The sequence below is a fragment of the Phascolarctos cinereus genome, unplaced genomic scaffold, assembly GCF_003287225.1.
Source record: "Phascolarctos cinereus isolate Bilbo 61053 unplaced genomic scaffold, phaCin_HiC Scaffold_5;HRSCAF=322, whole genome shotgun sequence".
Classification (NCBI taxonomy): domain Eukaryota; kingdom Metazoa; phylum Chordata; class Mammalia; order Diprotodontia; family Phascolarctidae; genus Phascolarctos; species Phascolarctos cinereus.
Window position 1 is genome coordinate 327,312,049 of NW_027555958.1, and position 24,419 is coordinate 327,336,467.

At 37.7% G+C, this 24,419-nt stretch overlaps 1 protein-coding gene across 1 annotated transcript; it reads right to left on the bottom strand.

The window, feature by feature from the left end:
- Positions 1-5,290: 5,290 nt before the first annotated feature.
- Positions 5,291-6,403, bottom strand: LOC110201885 (olfactory receptor 6K2-like). Its single transcript, XM_020977755.2, is given in 3 exon segments — positions 5,291-5,646; positions 5,649-5,770; positions 5,772-6,403. Coding segments are annotated over 3 exon segments (1,110 nt in total).
- Between the last annotated feature and the right edge of the window lie 18,016 nt (positions 6,404-24,419).

Below are 24,419 nucleotides of genomic sequence, written 5' to 3' on the forward strand. Positions count from 1 at the left end.
AACTCTGATCCAATGATGGTGTTCTCCTTGCTTTTCCTCACATAAGAAATGCCTTCTATTAAACTGGGCATTTTTACTGGTTGTCCCTTATTTCTGGAATTCTTCCTCTCCTCGTCTCTTCCTTCTGGCTTTCCTGGCTTCCTTCAAGTCTCAACTAAAATCTCACCTTCTATAAGAAGCCTTTCCTGGTCACCCTTAATGCTAGTTCCTTCTCTGCGGATTTTAGCTAATTTATCCTGTCTGTATCCTGTTTGTACATAGTTGCTTGCCTGTTGCCATCCCCATGAGACCGTAGGCTCCTTGAGGGCATACTGTCTTTGCCTTTTTTTGTACCCCTAGAACTTAGCTCAGTGCCTGGAATATAGTAGGTGCCTAATAAATGCATATTGACTGATTTCCCCATTGGTTATGAAAGTTCAGATTTCTCAGCCTGCCATTCAACTCTTTTCATGCTCTGTATTAATACTATTAATTTAAATTGCCCCACAACAGTGACACAAGTAAATCCTCCATTCTATGAAAATTTTTCATTGATTACCACTCACTGTTCCCTTATCACTTTTTCAAGCTCCCAATACTTCAAGAATCTGTGATTTCAAGTTTAGATATTCCTTTTCCTGACATAAGTTAAATTAATATCTGAAACAGAAAAGTCCAAGCCAAGTATAACGATCTAATTATCGAGGTTGACCATCATCAATCAAACCAGGTCATCTGACTCCTCAGAGATCAGACACAAAGAAATTATTTACAGAACTTATTTTTATAACAGAAAAGAGGAATTCAAAATTACAGCTGTTTTAGGAAGCTTGTTTTGAACATAATTCAATTAGACAAAGCAGGTCATCTCACTAGTTAACTTCTCCTGGGCTTTCTTAACCCAAACTCATTGACAGCATTTGGAGTGTGGGCGTGTTGGAGGAATAACCAGGGTGGGACCACTATTAAATCTGATATTCTGCTGGATTAGGGCCTGCGTCTACCAACTTGTCTAAGTGAGATTGCCTTAGAAATCTCGCACCTGTAGCTGTAACATTCTTCAATTAAAAGCATTACTTTTAAAGGGGCCTACAGAACTGGGAAAGAGGAATGTAACCTTTAGTTCAAAAAAGAGGGGAATTTATGCACTAAGACTGGAAAGAAGAATATAGAATCAGTAAACTAGGAGTCAAACCCCACCCCCCCTTCTCCAGCTGCCAGCCTGTATAATTATTTTATTCCTACCAAGATATATGTCTTACTCCAAATTATCTGCTATTAAATGATAAAGTCTTGTCTACCTATTCACTAAATCTATAGGTAACCTAGACTTAAGAGAATATCTATGTTAGCTTGGCTTAGCAGTTAGGGCTAACTTTTCCTAAAGAAGAGAACTTAATCCTAAAATAAAAATAAAAAATAAATCCAAGTAATCAGTACTAACTGATTTAAAAATTATTCCTTTTCACATATAGCACACTCCTAAGCCTTCATAGATAGCCTTTTTGAAAAGGAAATTTTAATGTCAACATCCTTTGACATCTTGTCATCTGACCTGCTGTTGAAGTCCCTTTCCATCTGAAATAGCAACATATGGATCACCCCTTCGCTAATTGGCTCTAGATAGCACTTTAGATTAATCCATCTTGGACATTTTGACATTCACACTGCCCTATGTGTATAGCCTCCTCTCCAGTCTAAAACCTCATACCATACACTCTTGCTTTCTACCTCTTGTTCTAGGAACAGTAATTAAATGAACAATTGTCTGTTTGATGACTCCACTCACCATTCTTGTGATTTCCAAGACCAAAAAAAAAAAAAGACTCCCTTCCCTACTCTAATCTTGTTTGTGTATTGTTTTCCTGTACTATAATTTAAGCTCTTGAGAGCATTGGCTGTCCCACTTATGTCTCTGTAACCTCAGTGCCCAGTTCAGGACCAAGGATCTAGTAGGCACTGAATAAATGTATTCATCCATCCATCCATTCATTTATCTCATGTTTCATTGTCTCCCACTCTAAAATGTGGCCTTGTTTAAAGCAATCTTATCAATAGGGGGAAGCAAGAATCCAATCCAATTCAATATATGTTTATTAGGAGCTGCTATATATCATTAAGCGGCAGTGTGGCATATTGTATCAGCTGCGTAACCCTGTGAAAGCTATTTAACCTCTCGGAGCCCTTGTTTCCATGTCTGAAAAATAGGAATAATTAAGTAAGTTGTGGCACTCTATATATAACATGTGACACTTGGAACACAGCCATAGTGCAAGCAATCCCGATCAGTTCATATGCTCCTTCCTTAAATTCACAAAAAGCAATGTGTCACTGTATTAATTGTCTAGCAAGAGTATTTGATATAAATGAATGAATGAGTGAACGAAAAGCCATTTATTTAGCTCTTACTATGTTCACAGCACTGTGCTGAGTGCTTTGGATACAAGTAGAAAGTCGAGAGTTCCAACTCTCAAATTCACTTATATAGGGAGAGATAGAATATAAATGAATTTTTAGCTGCAAATCTCATGGAAATATGTTGTGGTCCTTAAAGTGCAGTGGCAAAACGTATGGTAATGAATCGTTTTAACATAATTTCAATTGATAAAGCCATATCTACTTCTGATATTAAATTATTTAATAGTGCCAAGGTGCCATCTTTGGAGGCCACAACTTTCGTTTCCAGTTCTTTAATAGCTGAGGAGAAAACAGCAGAAGTACTTGCAGAGGAAGTTGCCAGGTCTTATTTTAACAAGATTTATTTTTTGGATGATAGAACTGGTGGCCTGGGGATGGGGGTGGGGCATTGCTATTTCAGAGGCTTTTGGGCTTAGCTGTCCATCAGCATTAGTTCATAGTTCATTAGTAGTTGGTGCTAATGGTGGCAAGAATGACAGTTCTATTTTCCATGAGGTTTCCTTTTACTGAAGATGGATGTTGAACTGGGCTAGAAATAGGACTGATGGCCTAAGAGATAATACAATTTCAGGAATGCTTAGATTTGGGGTCCTAGGCTAGGATTAGACAGTGGTCAAGGTGGTAGAGGTGATTTGTCTCAATGGGCACATATCACATCTTGTTTTTCGTGCAGTATACCTTGCTGCTTCAGTTAGGCTGACTTATTTGCTTCCTTCTGGTAGCTGGTTGGCTGATGGCAGGAGTGGTTGTAAGGTATGGTTGGCCTCTTCTTTAATGTTTGTTCCCCAGAATGATGGCTACAAAGTTTGGGCTTCAGGGGCCAGGGTCTTGTGGGACACTGCTATTTCCATGGCTCATGGCCATATGCGCCTATTGGTAGAAGTTGATAATTTTTGTTATGTCGAACCACCAGGCCAATAGCTACATCAGTTCCTATCTAGTTCATTCAAGATAAAGCTGGCTAAATATTGCAGTATCCCCATTGGCAACTAGAGGACATATAGCCACAAAATAGCTAGATTATTCTGCTCCAACCCCACTCTACTGTCTACCTAGCCACAATTTTAGCAGCAACTCTGAGCAAATAAACTCATTCTGAACAGGAGATAATAAAAAATATTACCAAACTACAAAAAAGGATATTGATGAATCTGGAGACTTCCCTTTATGTTCAGAATCTGAATCAACACCCCCGCCATTCACAGGATATAGGCACTCAACATATTATGCTCCCATAATGTATCGCACATACTAAAAATGAAAGAGAAAATGGGAAACATTCCCTCATGGAGTCCACTACCTCTAAATATCTAAAAAGCTCCTTCAGTGCTTACTTTCCTTGCTCTTTGGATACGACCAGGGACTTTCCAAACCCCACTAATCTATAAATCACAGAAACAAAACGATGTGAAAGACCTATGTGTCTAGGATGCCAGCTCTGAACCACAGATCACAAGTTTTAAGAAGTGTGGGAGTTGAGATCTAATAGTGATCTTTAGAGCTGCTCTCATAATTATCACTCTGGATCCACCAATAATAATAATAATAATAATAATAATAATAATAATAATAATAATTCATGATAACAGATACTTGGGACCTTCTTCACTCCTTACATTCCATTATGAAGTGTCTGGTTGTCTCTGCTACAAAGTCTGATTTACTCCGCAATGGAAGACTTGTCTCCTCCTCCTCCAGCTTCAGACACCAAAGACAAAGTTTTTGGCCTTGTCAGTTTATGGTCACCGAAACTAAGATTTCCCTAATGCCCAGAATCAGTTTCCATGTACCATTATGGCAAATAGGAAGCTTCACTCCAATCCAGGCAATTGTCTATTCCTTATTTCCAGGGACAACTAGGAAATCTCTGTGTCAAGGACAACTGAAAGAAATAGGGAATTCAAGACTTGAGACCTCACACACAGTCCCTATCTTTTCCTTATATTCTAGCAGGGATAGATGCCTGTTGTGAGTGCCAGCTTTCCTCACCCAGTGAAGGAAAGAGGGCATAGTGGTCATCAGATATTCTCTACTAAGCAAAAAAAAAAGCTATACATACATATATATATATATATATATATATATATATATATATATATGTATGTATGTATGTATACACAATGACTACAACAATGAAAATGAGAACAAAATTAATAATCAAAACAAATATAACAAAATTAGAAAGAGCAGTCACCAAAAAAAGACAAGAGAAGACACATCCCTCTCTTCCTTTGCAGAAATGAAAGGTTGACAGACTAGAACATCACACACATTTTCAAGCATGTTTCTTGATGTATTGATTAGTTTTTCTGCTTTTTTTTCTCCTTGAAAAAAATATTTCTTATATGGGATGGAAAGGGGCAAAGGAGAAATATAAAAAGAAATTTAAATGACATAAACATTTTTTAAAAAATGTTCTTCCACCCTCTGTCTTTCTAAATTATCATCCTGGATCCAGCAAATAATCATAATAATTCATATAGAAAAAATCAATTTGTAGGAGTAGGTCATATAATAACATAGGCTTGTATCAAATACATCAATGTATGCAAAGCACTTTACAAACCACAAACTACTATGTAAATGTGAGTTATTATTAAAATTAAGTCATGAAACCATGTGAGTATTAAAGCAGCTATATTCAGGACATTACTTCTTACTGGGTGAAATCTACAACAAGGAAATAGCCAATATTTGACCAGCCACCTGGCGTTTTTACCAAAGTAATTCAGAGCTTCTTACTAGTGTGCATTTAAAAAAAATTCTTTGCTTATTTTCCTTTTTAGCTTTGATTTTGGCGGTCCTAGCCAGAACTTATATATCTATGTGAAAGATGCTTTCTGCAAGCAAGCTATAAAAATGAGCATATTTCTTTTCAGCACGCTGCTGATTCTTAGGTTTTGTTTAAATTTTGATTTTTAAAAAAATCAGATATTGACTTGCAGTTAGGATTCACAGGTTGAGAAGACATGGGTAGGTTATCATTAGTTCTGACAGAAAGATATTGACATTGATGACATCGATCAAAATATGATGTATCATCTGTTTTACAGGAAAAGATCCTTGGCTGACTCATGTGTTTTTTCACAGTCTCCTTAATCTCTTTATTCCTCAGGCTATAGATAATGGGGTTGAAAAATGGGGACAAAACAGTGAATGCCAGAGCAATTACTGTGTCCCAGAACAAGGAATATGTGGCTGAGAAACGTAGGTACATGAGTGCTACACTGCCAAAGAACAGTACAAAGACATGAGATGGGAAGCACAGGTGGAGAAGGCTTTTCTACGACCCTCAGCTGAACGGATGCGCAAGATCACAGCCACAATGCCAGCATAAGAGAGGAGGATGAGGAGCACAGCTGTGACAATCTGCAGCATGAATCACATCAACCACCTGGATCATGACAATGGCCCGGGTGTCTGTGCAGGCCAGGCGGAGAAGTGGGAGGAAATCACAGAAGACATGCTCCAGGTGATTAGAGCCACAGAACGGCAGTGTGGAGATCCACACAACCTCAGGCAGGGGTGTGATGAAGCCACAGACACAGCAGACCAGGGTCAATTGGACACATAGTCTGGGAGTCATGATGGTTGGATAATGAAGGGGTCTGCAAATAGCCAAATAGCGATCAAAGGCCATAACTGTCAAAAGGCACACTTCACTTATGCCTGTGGAATGGAAAAAATACAACTGCACCATACAACCATTTAAGGAAATGCTCTTTTTCTCACTGAGCAGGTTGGAAAGCATGAGTGGGATAGTGGATGTCGTATACCAAAGCTCCAGGAAAGAGAGGGAACTGATAAAGAAATACATGGGGGTGTGGAGGTGGGCATCTATCTGGACCACTATGACAATGACCAAGTTTCCAACAATGATGAAGGCATAAATGAAGAGCAATGGGACAAAACAGATGACAGCATCTCCCCAGTTGTGGGGGAAAGCAGAAAAGATGAATTCCTGAGCAGTGGTCCAATTTCTGCTCTCCACATCAAAGGAGGACATGAGAGTGGTGACTGCTAGTGACACATGAACTGCCTAAGAGGAGACTGCTGGTAGTCAGTTGACACTGTTTTTTTTCAAAGTGTTGGTTTTTGTCCTGTATTTGGAGAAATGCATAAGAAGAAGATACAGGTCACAAGTTTAGAGGAAACTCCCAATGGGAAGGGGCAGGGGGGAAAAGAAAAAAAAAACAACTATCACACAAAGAGAAAGCACAGGAGGAAAAAAGAAACAAACAAACAAACTTAAAAACAAAAACATAACTTGTACCATTGAGAGACCCATATCCAGAAATCTGTGTGTGTATGTGTGCATGTGTGTGTGTGTGTGTGTGTCTACGTGTGTGATGAGATTACAATGATCTTCTTGTCTTTTTTCCTTTGTTTCATTGCTCCTTACTGCTGTATTCACCATTTCTATCCAAAACTTCTTTGTATGGACAGTGAGGCAGGCTGGAAAGGGTGCAAGATTTGAAGTCAGTGAGTGGGAAATGTTCCTACAAAATCTGCTACCGGGGGCGGCTAGGTGGTGCAGTGGATAGAGCACTGGCCCTGAAATCAACCGGACCTGAGTTCAAATCTGGCCTCAGACCAAACACTTGATATTTACTAGCTGTGTGACCCTGGGCAAGTCACTTAACCCCAATAAAAAAAAATCTGCTACCAGTGTTACCATGAGTAAGTCATATGAGCTGTATAAGCCCATGTTTCCTCATGTAAAATCAGCCTGACAGTGCTTGCCCTGTTTCCTTCAAAAGGCTACTGCAAGGAAAGCATTTTGCTACCTTCAAATATTATGTAGTTGGTGTTGTGAATAGAGTGCTGGACCTTGAGTTGGAAAGACCTGAGTTCAAGTTCTGCCTCAGATACTTACTTGCTGTCTGACTCTGGGCAAGTCACTTAATCATTCTCAGCCTCAGTTTTCTCATCTACAAAACAAGGATAATAATAGCACTTACCTCCTAGAGTTGTTGTAAACATCAAAATGATTTAATATTGTAAGGTGTTTTCTAAACCTTAGAGGGCTATGTTAGGGTTATAGGATCATTGATGTAGAGCAGGAATTTAGGCACCATCTAGTCAAGTCCCTTCATTTTACAGATGAGATAACTGATCCATAGACATGTTACATGACTTGCTCAGGGTCGCTAAGTATCCAAGGCAGAATCTGAATTCATCTTCATAACTCTAAGTCCAATGTTCTGTCCTCTGTGTTGTGCTGTCTCAAAGAAATCAACCAACCAACCAAAACAGAACCCCTGTGTCTTCCAGAGTTAAGTGACTTGCCTGAGGTCACACAGCTATTAAATATCAGAGGAACAATTTGGCCTAAGATCTTCTTAACTCAAGGTCCAGAATTCTATCCACTGTATCAATTAAGTCTCTTCCCATTACCACCCCAAGTACCTCTATTCTTGGCGATTTGACTCCCATTTTACTGAGAAAATCTTTTTACCACTAACCCTAAACATCCTCTCTTTCCTCCTAGATCAGAACTGTCCCTCTTAAAAAACAGTTAATCTCATCACTTATATCTTTGATCCTCTTCCAATTTCTCTTGCATCCACCGACACTGTCACATCAGTTATAGCACGCTATTTATGAAATTTTCAATTTCTCCTTCTCCAGTGGCTTTTTTTATATGCCTTTAAATATACAAAGATCTCCCTGTTGTGAGCATTTTTACTTGGTACTGTGGTTCCATAAAGCTACTGTCTTATTTTGCTCTTTCCTTTCACTCCCAAATTTCTCTAAGAAATGTAAAGTCATCGTTTTCATTTCCTTGACATTAATGAGGAGGCAGTGTTACCTCCTAGATAGAGTGTTAGCCTTCCAGGCAGGGAGATCTGGATTCAAATACCATTTTGTTTGATATTGGTTAATTCACTTAACAGCCCAGAACCTTGAATTCCTCCTATGCAAAATGGAACTGGTAATACGTATGGCACCTATCTTTCAAGGTTCTTTGTGAGATGGAAATGAGATAACAAAGGCATTACATAAACATCTGTTATTATTTTTAAATCCCTAGAGTCTATTTCTACTCTTTCATCCTACTGAAAGTCATTAACCAATTCCTAATTATCATAATCCATTGCATCCATCTTAATTACTCTTGCTCTCTCTACAACATTTCTGCTCTTGATACCCCTGTCTTCTTAAAATTGTGTTTTTCCTTGGCTTCCTTGAAACTATATTGTCCTACTTCTGTTGCCATCCCTTTGACAACTTTTCAAATCCTTTCACTGTTTCTCCCCTTCTTTTCCATTCCTGAAATGAAATGTGGATAATTTCCCCCAGATCAGCTCTTAGTCCCTTTATTTTCTCACTCTACATTCACTTCCTGGGAGATTTCATTCCCTCTAGACTTCAACTATCACCTCTGAAGACCTCCAAATCTATACCTTCATTCCTGATCTTCCTGAACTCCATTTGCACATCTTTAACCATCATCCCAGCCATTTGTTGTAGATTCTGGTCACTCATTTATCATAAACTCAATATATCTTAAAATGAACTTATCCTGCCTGCCTAAACTTGATTTCCATCCTGACTTCTTTCTTTTTGTAATATCTCATTTTTAATAACACCTCATTTTCTTAGTCATCTAGATTCCAAATCTTATATTTATTTTTTATTCCTCACTCTCCTTAATTTTGAACTTCCCTAATTTTATTAAGGGCAGCACCATCCACTCACTCATCTGCTCTTAACATTTCATTCTCAACTCCTCCTTCTTCCTCACTCTCTATATCCAATCCCTTGCCAAGTCCAATCAGTTTTACCTTCATAACATCTTTGGTATCTACTACCTTCTTTACTCTGATACTGCCACATCTTTGGTGCAAGCTCTCATCACCTCACATTGGAATTATTGCAATTAACCTTCAGTTGGGTCTCCCAGTCTCAAATCTCTCCCTAATATGGTCCATCCTTCACTCACTCATTGAACCAAATTTCCTATGGAGAAGATTTTACCATGTTGCCCCCCTTTTGAATGAACTCCAGTGGCTTTCTATCTTCTCTAGGATCAAATATAAAATTCTGTGTTTGGCAATCAAAGCCTTTTACAATCTGGTCTCCTTCTATCTTTCCATTCTTCTTATACCTTACTCCAACCTAGTCTACTCCATGATGCAATAGCACTGGCCTCCTGGCTATTCCTTGAACCCAACACCTATCTCCCAGCTCCAGACATTTTCACTGGCTTAGCACCATCCTTGGATTTCTCTTCCTTCTTCTCACCACCTCCTGACTTCCTTGACTTCCTTCAGGTTCCAGCTAAAATCTCGCCTTCTAAAAGAAGCCTTTCCTAAACCCCTTTAATGTTACTGTCTTTCCTCTATTAATCTCCAATTTATCCTATAATTGCAGAGATACCTAGATTGGATAGTGTTCTGGGACTGGAATCAGAAAGACCTGACTTCAAATACAGTGTTAGACACTTACTAATTGTGTGACTTTGGGGAAATTACTTAATTTCTGTTTGCCTCCACTTACTCGTGTATAAAATGGGGATAATAATATCTACCTCAAAGAATTGCTATCAGGATCAAATAAGATAATATTTATAAAGTACTTAGCACAGTTTCTGGTACATAGGAAGCATTTAATAAAAGTTGGTTCCCTTTCCCAGATGTCTTATTTTGTTTCATCCTGCATTCCCATTAAATTGTGAATTCCTTGACAACAGAGATTGTCTTTTTTCTTCTTTATGTTAATATCTATTACTTAGCATATAGTAGGTGCCTAATAAATAATTATTGACTGATTGACTGACAATCAGGGACTAATTAATAATAATGTGATATGGTTGACTCTGGCCTTATTAACTGAGGGCTAGGCCCTTCATACTTTACTCTTCCCACAGGCTTCTCAGGTACCTTATAGGGAATGAATAGTCTCTCTTCTTTGTCACAGGCTTGAGCCCTCACCAGTCGTGTTCTTCCTATAACTAGTATTCCAACTGATTTAAACACTTACCATTTGATTAGCTTTTCTTACGGGCTATTTATTTTAAAGACACAGCAACAACAAGCAAACAACCTTGTGAAGTTTATATAATCATTACTTCCATTTTACAGATGAGGAAACCTAGAGGTCTAGGAACTTGCCCCATGGTCACACAGCTAGTGGGTGTCTAAAATAAGACTTGAACTCAAGTCCTCCAAACTCCAAATTCATGAATCAATCCACAATCCATCTGCCTGATTTTAAGGCTTCCTGCTTCTTTATTTACAATGTTTTGATGCCCTGTTTCTTTCTCTCTGTTTGAATTGCTATCATACTAATTCAGTCCCTTATCAACTTGCCTGTAGACTATTTCAATAGCCTCCAAACTGGTCTAATGATAGCTTCTCCTGCAGTCCATCCAGCACCTTGCCTTCAGGGCCACCTTCCTAAAACATTTTCAATATAGCACTCTTCTGCTTCCATCTCCTCTCCTATCCATACTCTAACCATTACCCTTCACAATGACTCAGTTCAAATTCTGCTTCCTCTAGGGAATGTTCCATGACCGCACTATCAGAAAGTGATTTTTTCCCTGAGCTCAGTTTCTCTTTCTGCTTATCCACATCACTGTTTCTCTTTCTTAGTATCACAGCATGTCAGGTCTACAAAGAGACCTTACAGACCATGGCCCTGGTTCAGCTTCTAAAGAGTGGATCTGGTGATATTAGTATTGTGCTGACTGCTTCAAGATCTATAAAGCAAGCCACCAAGCTTGACATTGGATTTCAGGTTCTAAAAGTTTGAGCCAAGAAGCATGCAGGAAGGAATGCTTTTTTTTTAAACCAATGGCTCAAAGCGGCTCTTTCCAATTAGGCAAAGAACATACACACTCATGTATGTATGTGTATATACATAAACATGCATGTATACATATATCCATATACATAAACCCCATATATTTTTTTCTATAATTAGAGACACTTTGAGCTATGAATAAAATATACACATACATGCACATACACAGATATGGGTGTGTGTGTGTGTGTGTGAGTGTGTGTATGACAGAGAAAGAGAGAGAGAAAGAAAGAGAGAGAGAGAGAGAGAGAGAGAGAGAGAAAGAGAGAGAGAGAGAGAATTTTCTTCTACCACATAATGGTCACCTAGAGTTCCCAGAACTATCACTTTCAAAGATAGGCAGTGACACAGCTCTCTCTGGAACAACTGCCAACAGTCCCAGCTGGGGAGATTCAGGTTGAGTGGGATATAAGTCTTTTAGACACCAAACAGGGGGACTAAGGAAACATAGTACTAAGGAAATGGCACCAGAGGAACTGAGTATCTCAGGGTGTGAGAATCTAACCTTAACAATTACACCTGTTTTGTGCAAGCCATCTATCTCGAGGATACTATAGCAGGGCAAGGGATACAATTGATACAGTCATTCAAAAGCCTTGAAACAACAGCAGGCTGACAGTTTGCATGGACTTTTAGGGTCTCTTTACTAATAAGATCACCCTTCAGGGATAACCTAACTGTGCCAAAGAGGAAACTGAACTCCTGAAAGGGCTTGCTTAGACTCACACAGCTGTAAACAGCAAAGTCTAGATTCAAAAACAAGTCATCTGATTCCAAGTCTAGTTTCTTTCTGCTATCTCTCTTAGTATTTCTTACCACCTGGTATTATTAATCTGTTGTAATGTTATCTCACTAATCATATCAATTGAATTGGAAATTCCTTGAGAGTATGTAACTCATTGTCTAACATACTGATTTGATCTAAAATAAATATTTTTTACTATATGTCTTTATACTCATTCTTTTTAAGGCACATGTAAATGGAGTAACAAATTGCAGTAGATAATGAGCTGGACCTGGAGTCAGGAAGCTCCAGACTTGAGTCCTGCTGCCAACATATTCTGTGTGACTTGGGGTAAATTCCTTAACCTCTCAGTGCTCTAGACAAGTCACTATGATTATAGGTTACAAAGAAGGGGACATCCCACAGTGGGAAAGAGATGAAATCCCAGGTCCAGGCCTTATCCCTATTCTGTTTGAGTTGCTTGGCAATCTGGCTCTGTGAGGTAAGTGCTATTATTCTATTTAAGGCACTCAGCAATCTTGCTCCAATTTGGAATCCTATATTTATTGATGCTTTTGGAGCTCAACATAGCATTTTTTTGCCTTCATATATTCAGGAAAACCATCCCCCTGCCTCATGTCTGGAATTCATTGCCTCTTTCTTTCACCCTTTAAGGGTCCAAGGCTTAGTTCAGGGGCTAATTTCTCTTTGTAGTTGTCTCTCTTCTCAGGTACCTCAAGAGCACATTGAATGATCCCCTTTGACTTCCTCAATCTTTACCTTCACTTATATTAATCTGGATACAAGCTGTACTCTTTAAGTAGAGAACTATGTTATTTTTGTCTTCCTGCCTAAGAATCCCTTGCGCACAGTAGGAACTTAGTCATTGTTTGCTGAATTTAATGCTACACATGATAATAGTTAACAGTTACATAGCACTTTAAGGTTTGCAAGGAACTTTATACATATATTGTCTTATTATATCCTCAAAACAACCTTAAAGGTAGGTGCTAGTATTCCCATTTTATAGATGAGAAAACTGACTCAGAGAAGTTGAGTGAGAGAATTCATCCCCAGGTCTCTTGACTTTATCTTGCACATTCTATCCACCACCTAGCTGGCCACCAGAATTATCTTCCTCTAATATTTCCTTAATCTTGTTCTAACCTGCTCAGGAAGTGATGGTGGCCCCCTTTGGCTCATTGTATCAATTTCTAAGATCCTTATTTTGGTTTCCAAGACTGCTTCATTCCAAATTTTACCATGTTGATCTCCTATGATAACCGAGCATATATTGAACACTCCTGCCAGGCTGACTTTTGTCTAGTCCCCTAGTTAGCAGAGACATGCTTCAGATGTCATGTAATCCAACCCCTACATGAAGCTTGAATCCTCTGTACTGTATTCCTTATATCAAGCTTCTTCTGAACATTTCCAGATATGAAGAATTACTTATAAGTCAGCTTTGTTTCATTTCTGGGTGGTTCTAGGAAGTTCTTTCTATGTGAAGTCTTGAGTTCAAAGCCTGGATCTACCATTTACTATTCTATGCTCTTGAGCATTAAACTTCCTAAGCCTCAATGTCCTTGTGTTTAAAATGAAAGTTTGGGACTAAATGTTCTAAATGATCCTTGCAGCTCTAATTGAGGCTCAAATGAAATACTTTTCAAATTTTAACTATGCAAGTGCCAATACCAATTATGATGGTTCTCATATGGATCAATATTTCTAGCTTAATGAACCTGTTATCCCAAAATTTCCTTCTTCATACTTGTTATTGAACCCCATCCCTTCCTTCCTAACCATGCTCAATATTCACCTTTTCTATGGTTAATACCACCTGATCTTAGTAAACATCTTTCTAAGTAGCCCACACATAGATGTACAATTTATTAAACTATAATCATCTTTCTTTAAGTTTTTACATAATTCTTTTCCTTTTGTGCATTTTTTACTTCCTGTTGGATGAAGATCTTCCTACATACAATTTTCTCCCTCTTTAGTACTTCCCTACCATTCCCAATACAGGACTCAGAATATGGCAAACTCAGTCCAAAGTCATAGAATTATAAAATTATAGACCTAGAGCTTGAGGGCATAGTAGAGATCTTCTAAGCTCAACCATTTCATTGCATAGATAAGAAAACTGAGGCCCAGGGAGTTTGTGACTTGCCACCCTCCCACCTCCCCCACCCCCACACACATAGTAAGTATCAGAGACAGGATTTAAATCCAGGACCTCTAACTCCAGAAAGTGCTTGTTTCTACTATATTGACTGAATAAATGATCAGTCTGGCACCTTGGTCCCTTGAAGAGCTGTCTAAATGAAAGAGTGCCCTAGTAGGCCAAGTGGCCTTTCAACAACCAACATTCATTCATTCAGGTCTGCTTCCCAGTCCCTAATTTAGTCTTTAAGTGTTCCCTAGCTTAAGACAGTACATTGTGCATAGGAGCTGCTTAATAATTGTTTACTGGTCTGAATTTCTGATCTCATCTCTGACTCTTAGAAAAAATAAAGTTCCTCAGATCTGAACCCAGAAGAATGACCCATATGTCCTTGGTTTACCTCAGGAACTAAAGCTGTTCTCCCAGTCAACATTTCTCACACTGGTTCCTCTGTCCAGGCTTATTTGCCCAGTACTTACCTAGAAGCCACTCTCACCTCTATCCACTCACTGAACCCAAATTCTGTGCAAAGTCTCTACAGCTGCCTTCCCCCAAGTGAAGCAATCATCCTCACCAAGACCCATTGACCTTGGTTCAGGAGTTGGAGAGGACCTGGAAGAAGAGATTTCCCTTGTTCCCACCCTTCAGTGTCCCCTCTTTATCTTTAAACACACTTAGACATTAGGGTGCCTCACCTTCCCACTTCCTCTGCAGTGGTTAGACTTTGTCCTTCCATCCAAATTATCTCTTTTCTCCACCAGTCAGGAAAACGTAGATATGATTGCTATTCCTGTTGGGACATGAGGAAGAGGTTTGGGAAGGGAAAAGCTGTCTTTCCTATGGGATCTTCTCAGGTGAAAAGATCAAAGAAAAACAATCCCTCCCATGAGGATACTAATTGGGGAAAAAAGTGTTCTACCTTGTAATTAGAAGCTTCCCAACTTCAGTTCCCTGTTTCTATCTTCTCAGACTCTCAGACCTTTTAAGTCAACCCCAGATCTTTGGAAAGGAAGCATAGTGTCCTTATTCTGACCGGATAAGAGACACTGTTGGAATAAATTTGGTGGGCAAACTAGGCTTGAAGACTGACCAAAAAATAAGTTTTCTAATTCACAAACAGGTTTAGTATCTAGTAGGTAAGACGCATGATGAAGGATCTGAGTGACTCAGAAGTTGCCCCAGTCTTAAAGTTGGATAACACAACTGCATCTCCTCCCCAACCTCAAGCAACTGTGCCTGGAGGTCTCTTCTCCCTCTTTGCCTATTAGAGGTCTACTCATCCTTTAAGGCTCAACTCAAATGTTAGCTGCTCCATGAAACTTTGTAGAGTAACCTAGGAAAAAAGAACTCTGACTGAGGGTGGATTAGCAAGCAGGGTAACCCCACTGACTGGGGCTTAGAAAAGGTAGGAACCTGAATATTAGATGGGGTAGTGACATTCTTTTCTTTGCTCCATACCTCTTTATGGTAGTGATCATTTATCAATAAGAACTATGGTTATAGAGGTTTATGTCTCATTCTCTTCTAGACTACATGAAGGATGATATTATGTATTACCTAACATCATACCTTAGGCAAGTCACTTAACCCTGTTTGCCTCAGTTTCCTCATCTGTAAAATAAGCTGGAGAAGGAAATGGAAAATATTCCAGTATCATTGCCAAGAAAACCCCAAATGGGGTCATGGAGAGTCAGATACAACCGAAATGACTCAATAACAACAACAACGACAACAACAACAACATTGTATCTTTCCCAATACTAAGAAAAATGTTGTATAATCAGTTGATGCTTCATAAACGTTAGTTGAATGATAGAATAAAGGAATTGACTACGAAAACACCAATAAGGCTAGAAAGCAATATAGGCAAAGTGCCAAATGAATCATAAAGAGGATAACTACTACAAATAGATGAGAAAAACTTTGGAAGAATAAGTGAGGTGGGGAATGAATTAAAGTGAAGCAGGTGTTGGAAAGGGAGGCCAAAGAGGTTGTGTCATCAGGAAAGAAGCAGGTCTTGGTGAATGCCAGAAGATGGAGGCAGTTGGAAAGGAAAAGAATGAAGATAAAGGCAAATTTGTTGTCTGTCTGGAAAGCTTTCTAGAAAGCACAGTGGAAAGGGTGGGTAGCTTTAGAGTGGCACATTGGGGTGATTGAGTTGAAAGAAATAGAAATAAGAGGTCAGGCAGAGAGGACTGGAGAACCTTGTTTGAATGATAATGGCTTGGAGTTCAGAATCCCCGGGTTGGGGAGATTATGCCTGGGGAATTTGTTTATCATGGAGGAATGAGATTAGATAGGTTTTCACTTTCCTTAGAGGTTTGTCCTCAGGGTGTAGCTCTGGGAGGGGTGCTTAGGGAGTTCTGGAGGTGAGAAGTGCTGGAAGCTAAAAGAATCGGGTTTCTTCCCTTCCCCCAAGGCAGGAATTTAGCAGCTTTCAGGCAGAGTTCAAATTGCTTTGGAGATTGGCTAGACCAATTCACAGCTCCACCAACAATGCATTCATGTGATTGTTTTCCCACAGTACTTCCAAATTTCTCATTTCCCCTTTGTCTGCTTTGACAATTTGATGAGTGTGAAGTGGAACTTCAGAGTCAAGTCACACTAATTTGCTTTTCTCTATTGGTGATTTGGAGCATTTTTCATATGAATATAGACAGCTTTATTTCTTCCCTTGAGAACCATCTGTTCGTAGTCTTCAACCATTTATCAATTGAGAAATAAGCCCAGTTCATTTTTCATAGTTAGTGTCTATATAAGCTATTTTTAACTGATGTAGCAGTTCTTAAGTCTGTGTAATTGTATCATATTTTGGTCAGCAGTTATTCTTCATCCATTTGGTTTTACTTGTGTGGGTAGTTAGATCAAACTATTTTGTGTGACTGTGGGTCCCATTTAAGAATTTACGGGGCTTATTATATGAAACATTATTAATATATGAAATCTATTCCATTTAGATATTACAATAGTTATCTTTTGTGTCTATGAAAACATCTTTAGCAAGGACATAGCTCTGTATTTTGTATCTTGCTCAGTATTAATAATCAGGAAACCATTGAACAAAGTTATCTCAGTTGTTACATCTTTCAAAAATCTGATACGCTTTTTACATATGTGTGAAAGATACATTGCTGGAGAAAAGCCTTCAAAGTAGTACCTTGCTCTATCATTAAGCACATTGGGATTTTATATTCTCTACATCCTTCATTCAGTTGTGTGACTATAAGATATGGTTGGTAGTAGAACCATTTGTAAAAATGAAAACAAAACAAAAACTATAACAAGAAGTTTGATGAATAAAGATATCTGTTGTTATTTCTTTTGTGGGAATTGAGTGAATCCCACTGACTCCATCTTTTGGCTCAATGTGGATTTAGCTCAGTTCCCTTTTTTTTCCAATTATGGGTCTTGTCCCATTTCTGTCTGGTGAGAAAATTTTATTCAGTTATGGGAATTACAAGAAAACTTTATTGCAGTGTTTGAACTTAGCCCTGCTTGGCTGGGAAGCTGGACCACCTCCATCAGCTGCTTAGAGACCCTTAACTGAGGACTTAGGGGTTATGCTAATCAGAAAACCAGTCAGATCTGAAGATTGAGGCAAGGAGTTTTCTCACAATTATGCATCTCAATCAACCAATATGCCGTATCTGAAAACTGGCTCTGTACTGGCCAATTAATTATTGTTTCTGTGTTCCTTTGACTGAATATAGACACGTGAGGGGAATTTCAGGTAAATGACCCTGTTCACTCTCCCTCTCCCAACTTGGAAAGTACCTAATCTTTTCTCCAGTTAGAAATCAGATTACCTAATTTTGTATCCTGGTTTATTGTTTTATTTAAATTAATTAGTCTTATTGGATTTTTTTTAAATACACAAAAGCTGTCTCTGTATTCAGTCATGGTCTCTGGACTGACTAGGAAGTCTATTGACCCATTTATTATGCTTGTTTTACTAATAAATTGTATAGCTCAGACTGATGCCTCCATTATTATTATTATATATCCACCACATTTACAAGGAGTCATATAACTTTGACATATGTATGCAAGACAGGGCAGTTAATTGACACAGTGGATAAAGCACCGGGCTTGGGGAATCAGGAAGACTCATCTTTATGTGTTCAAATCTGGTTTCAGATACTTTCTAGCTATGTGACCCTGGGCAAGTTACTTAACCCTGATTGCCTTAGTTACTCATATGTAAAATGAACTGGAGAAGGAAATTACAAACCACTCTACTATCTTTGCCAAGAAAACCCCAAATAGGATCGCAAAAAATTGGGTAGGACTGAGAAACTATTGAAGAAGGCAAGGAGATGGAAGACACACTATTGAAGAAAAGTCTTAAATGGCCCATTATGCTTAGCCAAATCATTTTTCCCCCTTCCAGAAACAACAACAAAACCAAAGCATGATCTTGTATTATCTATACCTATCACTCAACTGAGAGATCGCAAAACTGTTGTTTAATGTGCAATCTTACTAGTAGTAGCCTGCCTGCTCTCCCCCCTCCCCCCACCCCCCACACATACTTTTTTTTGCTTTGAAATATATTATATTATTCCTTTTCACAGAATATTTACCTTTTTAATCACATTTTTCCATGCAAAAATCTTTATGAAATAATGGCTCAAATTTTTAAAATCATAATATCCATATGAAATGATGAATTAAACACCCATCACACTATAGTTATTGTTCCAACACCACTTCTATACAATATTTTCTGAATTCACAATTCCAGAAGCAATAAACATTACACTAACATAAAACAATATCACAGGCTCAAAATGTGAAATATGAAAACAAAATTTATCACCAGTCAAATAACATTAATCCAGTTAAATACATCTACAAATCAACCATTCTGTTTATTCACCAATTTTGGTATCTATATAGTTGAACTCAGAAACTGGTAGATCAGTTATCTCTTACAGCTATAAAGATGTAGCATCAGCAGTTACATACAGAGCACAGATCAACACTAACTGAATAATGCTTTCCTCCAACTAATTTATCAAACTCAATACAAACCTAAATTGTAAATTGCTTAATTTTAAAACTTTCTATAGAACACCAGCTACTTTTCCACATCTACAACAATATCAAAAACCTGTGAAATTAAGCTTGGAAATCATGAGAAATCTCAAAACTAAACTTAAGTTCTTGAGGGGGAAATAAACATTATTCTGAATGGTATACACAGCTCTTTAGCCATGGTAATCTTGCTATTCTCCTCTTACCTCAAGGAGGTCTAAAACTCATTTAAAATTTCTACAATATTTTCCAAAATCCTGGGTTTCACTTTGGGATAATATTGGAGATTCTGATTATGGGTGAAGATGAGGACTTTGCATGGTTACATTTAAATAAAAAATCATTAGTTTTATTTTCTTGCTGTTGGGCAATTAAAAGTTGGTTACATTTTTTAAAAGTTCTACTTTTAATAGCACCTTTATGTATTTCTTATCATCCATGAAAATTAATCTCTCTCTTCCCCTAGCCCTCCAATTGAGCATTTTAAAAAACAAAACATAATCAATCTTTCGGTACACAGTTGCATAGTCATGCGAACAATTCCCTCATTGACATGTCCAAAAATGCAAGTCTCTTTCTGCATTTAAACTTCATCAGCTTTATGTCAGGAGGTGAGTGGTGTGTTTTATCTTCATTCTTTTGGATTTGTGGTTTATCATTAGTTAGTTAATCATTAATTAGATTTCTGAAGTCTTTCAATTGTTTTATTTCTTTATGATGCTTTTATCATTGTATGATTTTTTTCTCTATGTTCTCACTTCGCTCTACATCAGTTCAAAGAGGTCTTCCCAGTTTCCTATGAAACTGTCCATTTAATCATTTCTTATGGCACAATAATATTTTATCACATTACATAATGGCTAAGCCTCAATTTGCTGTAGGAGATGAAACCTCAGCCTCCATTTTTGGGCTATAGTGAAAAGAGCTATCTATGCTGTACATATTTTTGTATACATTGATCATTTTCCTTTTTCTTTGGGGTATAGGACTCATAGCTGAATCAAAGGTTATGTGTGTTTTAGTAGCTTCTAAACCATAGCTCCGAATTGCTTTGCAGAATGGCTAGACCAATTCACAGCTCCATCAATAATTCCTTTCCCCCGCTCCACAGTCCATCTAACATTTGCCATTTTCTTTTATAATCACCTTTGTCAATCTGATAGGTGTGAGGTAGAACCTCAGAGTTAGTTTAATAGTTCCTTTCTCTAATTATTAATAACTTAGAGAATTTTTCTTATTTTTTTTGGAGTTTGTATATCTTCCTTTGAAAGCTGATTACTTGTATTTGTTGACTAGTGACTGTCTTATAAATTTGAATCAGTTACTTTTATATCTGGGATATAATATCTTATCAGAGAAATTTATTATGAATATCTTTTACCAGCTACCTATTTCCCTTTTAATTTTGACAATATTAGATTTATTTGCATAATTAGATGATTATATCCATAGACAGAAAAGCTAATTTCTTCCCTGCTCATTTAACTTGTTTAAGATGTGACAATTTATATCTAGGCCATTATCCACGTGGAGCTTGTCTTCATATGTGATGTGCAGCCTTTCCTTTTCTAATCTACTCATTGAGGACGGCCTTATGGATTTGCAGATTATTTTCATAAAATTATATAAATAGGAAACTTCCTATATTAGTTGGTAGCTGTTGATAACCTCTCTGTCATCTGGTAATAAGAAAATAAGATTATCTATTTAGAATTAAAAAGGACCTTAAAGGTCAATTAATCCAACCTCATCATGTTATAGATAACAAGCTGAGAGGTCAAGTCACACAAACAATATGTAGTAGAGTCAGGATCCAAAGCATTCTTTCCAAAATAAAGACTGAGATTTCCCCTATACTTTATCTTAAAGCAGCTAGTTGCTGTTGTAAATAGAGCACAAGACCTACAGTCAGGAAGACCTGAGTTCAAATCCAGCCTCAGACATCTACTAGCTGTGTAAACCTGGACAAATTACTTGATCTCTGTCTGTCTTAGTTTCTTCAACCATAAAATGGATATCATAATAGTAGGTACCTCACATGGTTGTGAGGATCAAATGAGATAATACTTGTAAAGTGCTTAGCACATGCCTGGCACATAATAGGAGCTTTAAAAAAAGTTTATTCCCTTTCCTTCCCATACCTTACCTTACTCTGCTTCTGATGTTTTAAGAATTAGTTTTTCAGTGCTTTCAAATTTGTGCCACTTCCAGGGTGGACTTATTGGGTAAGTATTTGATCTATTATGACTGCTTTTATCATTTTTATTTTATTCAGTTCTACTCATTCATACCAGGAAGTACATTAGGGACTGCAATGTTATAATCACAGTATGTTGGCTTTGCAGGATTTGCTGTAAATAGAGTTTATTGCAAAAATCTTTATCGATTGCTCAAATTTTTTGTCTTTTTTTGTCCAGTCCTCCATCCAGTTTCTTCCATTAAGTGCACTTGGAATGACTTTGTTTTATTAGATCTCGACACACTTTCTTAAAACTTTTTTTCTTTTTTCTCTTTCTTTTATGAAATAATATTTTTTCTTAATCTTCCATCATCCTTCTCCACAAGATTTTTCAAATGTCTTGTAAACCTATGCTCCTATCACCGTTGGTGGCCACTTCTCTCTGCTTGGCAGAGATTAAGTATTTGATGGATAATGTGAATTTCAGTATTTTTTGGTCACCTCATTACAGAAATTATTTTATATGATTTAAACTTCCACATGAAATTATTAGAATCAATGTCTGTGCCCATTCTTCTATAAGTTCCCATTTTTAGTGCTGATGACTTATTTAAATCAATCAGATTACATTGTTTTCATTATATATATGTATCTTTTTCTCATTTTTATTCTTTTAATTTTGTGTTGCTTTTTATATTTACTCTAATAAGTCAGTGATCTAATTGCATAGTGATTGATAGTTTATTCAGGAATATTCTCATCAGTAAGAAGTCATTTGCTGCCCATTAAAAAATAATCAACTTTTTGTGATGTACTTTGATGCTTGATATGGACCTGCCACAATTTCTCAAGTTTTCTCACAAAGAAAATCATCATAATATACAGTGGAAAGCTTCTATAAGCCTTGTGCTACCTCATTCCTTACGCATGAGCCATATTCGCAAGATACTTTTACCATCTTCTGCTAGGCCCAACTTTGCATTGAAATCATGAATATTAATGCATTCCTTTAGAATTTCTGTGTTCTCATCTTCCACAAGTGATATTATCATGTTATATTCATATCATTATCATATCATACTATCTGCTACTATCTTCATGGCAATTTTTTTGTTTTGATTTGTTTTTGCCATTCTTATTTAGTTACTCGTTACATCAGATGACTTTTAAAACCTCTTGCAATTCTGATAGTCTTTCATCTCAACTATGTTAGCCCTGGAACTATCGTAGATGAGGGATGTGGATCCCTAATTATTGCTAATCACATGAGGTCAGTCATCTGTCCTTCATTTCCTACCTCCCTTGCCTCACATATGATTCTTCCCAACATTCCAAATCTTGGCTTTCATCTAGTCAACCACAGAGTTGAATTACAAGTCTATCACTCTATCCAATCTTGTAAGAACTAAATACCTCCTTAATGGATGCTTTCATTTCCTTCAACCCTATACTGAATATGTCCACCAACACTGCTTTATGCAAGTCTGTAATCTCCAAGAGTTTCTAAGCTCATTGATCCAAATGACTATCTTAACGAAATCCTAATATTATTGCAACTATATATTTCTGACGAGAAAATCTGAATTCCTTCCATTAAAAATTTTCCCTTGAATTCCTCATAATCTCCTGGCAAGAAGGTACTCTCTTTCATCAGGGGAATTGCTTAATCCAGAGCATTATTTCCAATTTCATTTGTTGAAAGCCTAATTTTACATGAAATACAGCCCCCTACCATATACTCTATGATATAGTGATCCTGGCTTCCTTGCTGCTCCTCAAACAAGACCCCTCATCTACTGACTCTAGACATTTTCATTAATTCTCAGATATACCTGGAAAGCTCTCCCTCCTCATCTGTACCTCCTGGCTTCCTTTAGGCCCCAACTAAAATCCTATGTTCTATAGGAAGTTTTTCCTAATCCCCCTTATTTCTCTCTGCTGATTATCTCTAATTTATCATATATGTGTATATATGATAAATGTATCATTATACATAATATATAAACATTATATATTACATTACTGGGAAAGGTTCAAGTACAAGTGAACTACAGAGAGTATTTGTCATCTGAGGATCAATAAACCTAAGTACTGAGAGGCTCATCAATACAAAGTTGACTAGTAGGTGATGAATTTTTGGCCATAGCTTTCCACATAAAGATTAAAAAGAATCTCATTTGTATTTGTAACTAAAAATACGTGAGTGTCATGTCTATGTTGTCTAATAAGTTATATGGGAGTTTAATTTCACCAGTACAGACTCTGATTTTGTAGGTATCAATCCAAAGTAGTTTCAAAATGCATTTGGATTCTTCTCGGGTTTGGTGAGACAAGAAACAGCAAGAAGATTACTGGGGAGAAAGACAAAAGAGTCAAAGTGGAAGAGGGAGGAGAGATGAGAGACAGAGAGAGAGGGAGGAAAGGAGAGAGGGAGAGAGGGAGAGAGGCAGAGAGAGATAGAGACAGAGACAGAGATACAGAGACATAAAGACAGAGAGAGGGAGAGAAGGAGAGAGGGAGAAAGGCGGAGAGACAGAAAGAGACAGACAGAACAGACAGACAGCTGAAAATCTTCTCTAGTTCCCAAGATAGGTTAATGGTGTTCCCTAGATGGCAACACAAAGAAACAAACAAACAAACAAGAGTAGCAGACTTCAGTGCCAAGAGGAGAAAATATTACAGGTGTGGGGAACCTGCAGCCTAGAGGTCACATGTGGCCCTCTAAGTCCTCAAGTGTGGCCCTTTGACTGAATCCAAACTTTCCAGAACAAATCCCTTTCATAAAAGGTTTTGTTCCGTAAAATGTGGATTCGGTCAAAAGACCACACCTGAGGACCTAGAGGGCCACATATGACCTCTAGGCTGCAGGTTCACCACCCCTAACTCAGCCATTGCTAGCATTCAGAAAAGTAAATATTCGCTAGACTACAGTGCTGAGATTGAAAGAAGCCATCAAGCAAATCAGTTTGTAGTCATTTAAGGCAGCAAGGTGGCACGGTAGATATATACTGGGCCAGAAGTCAGGAAGACCCAAGTTCAAATCAGGCTTATATTACACTAATTAGCTGTGTGACCCTGGGCAAGTCACTTTACTTCCACCTGTT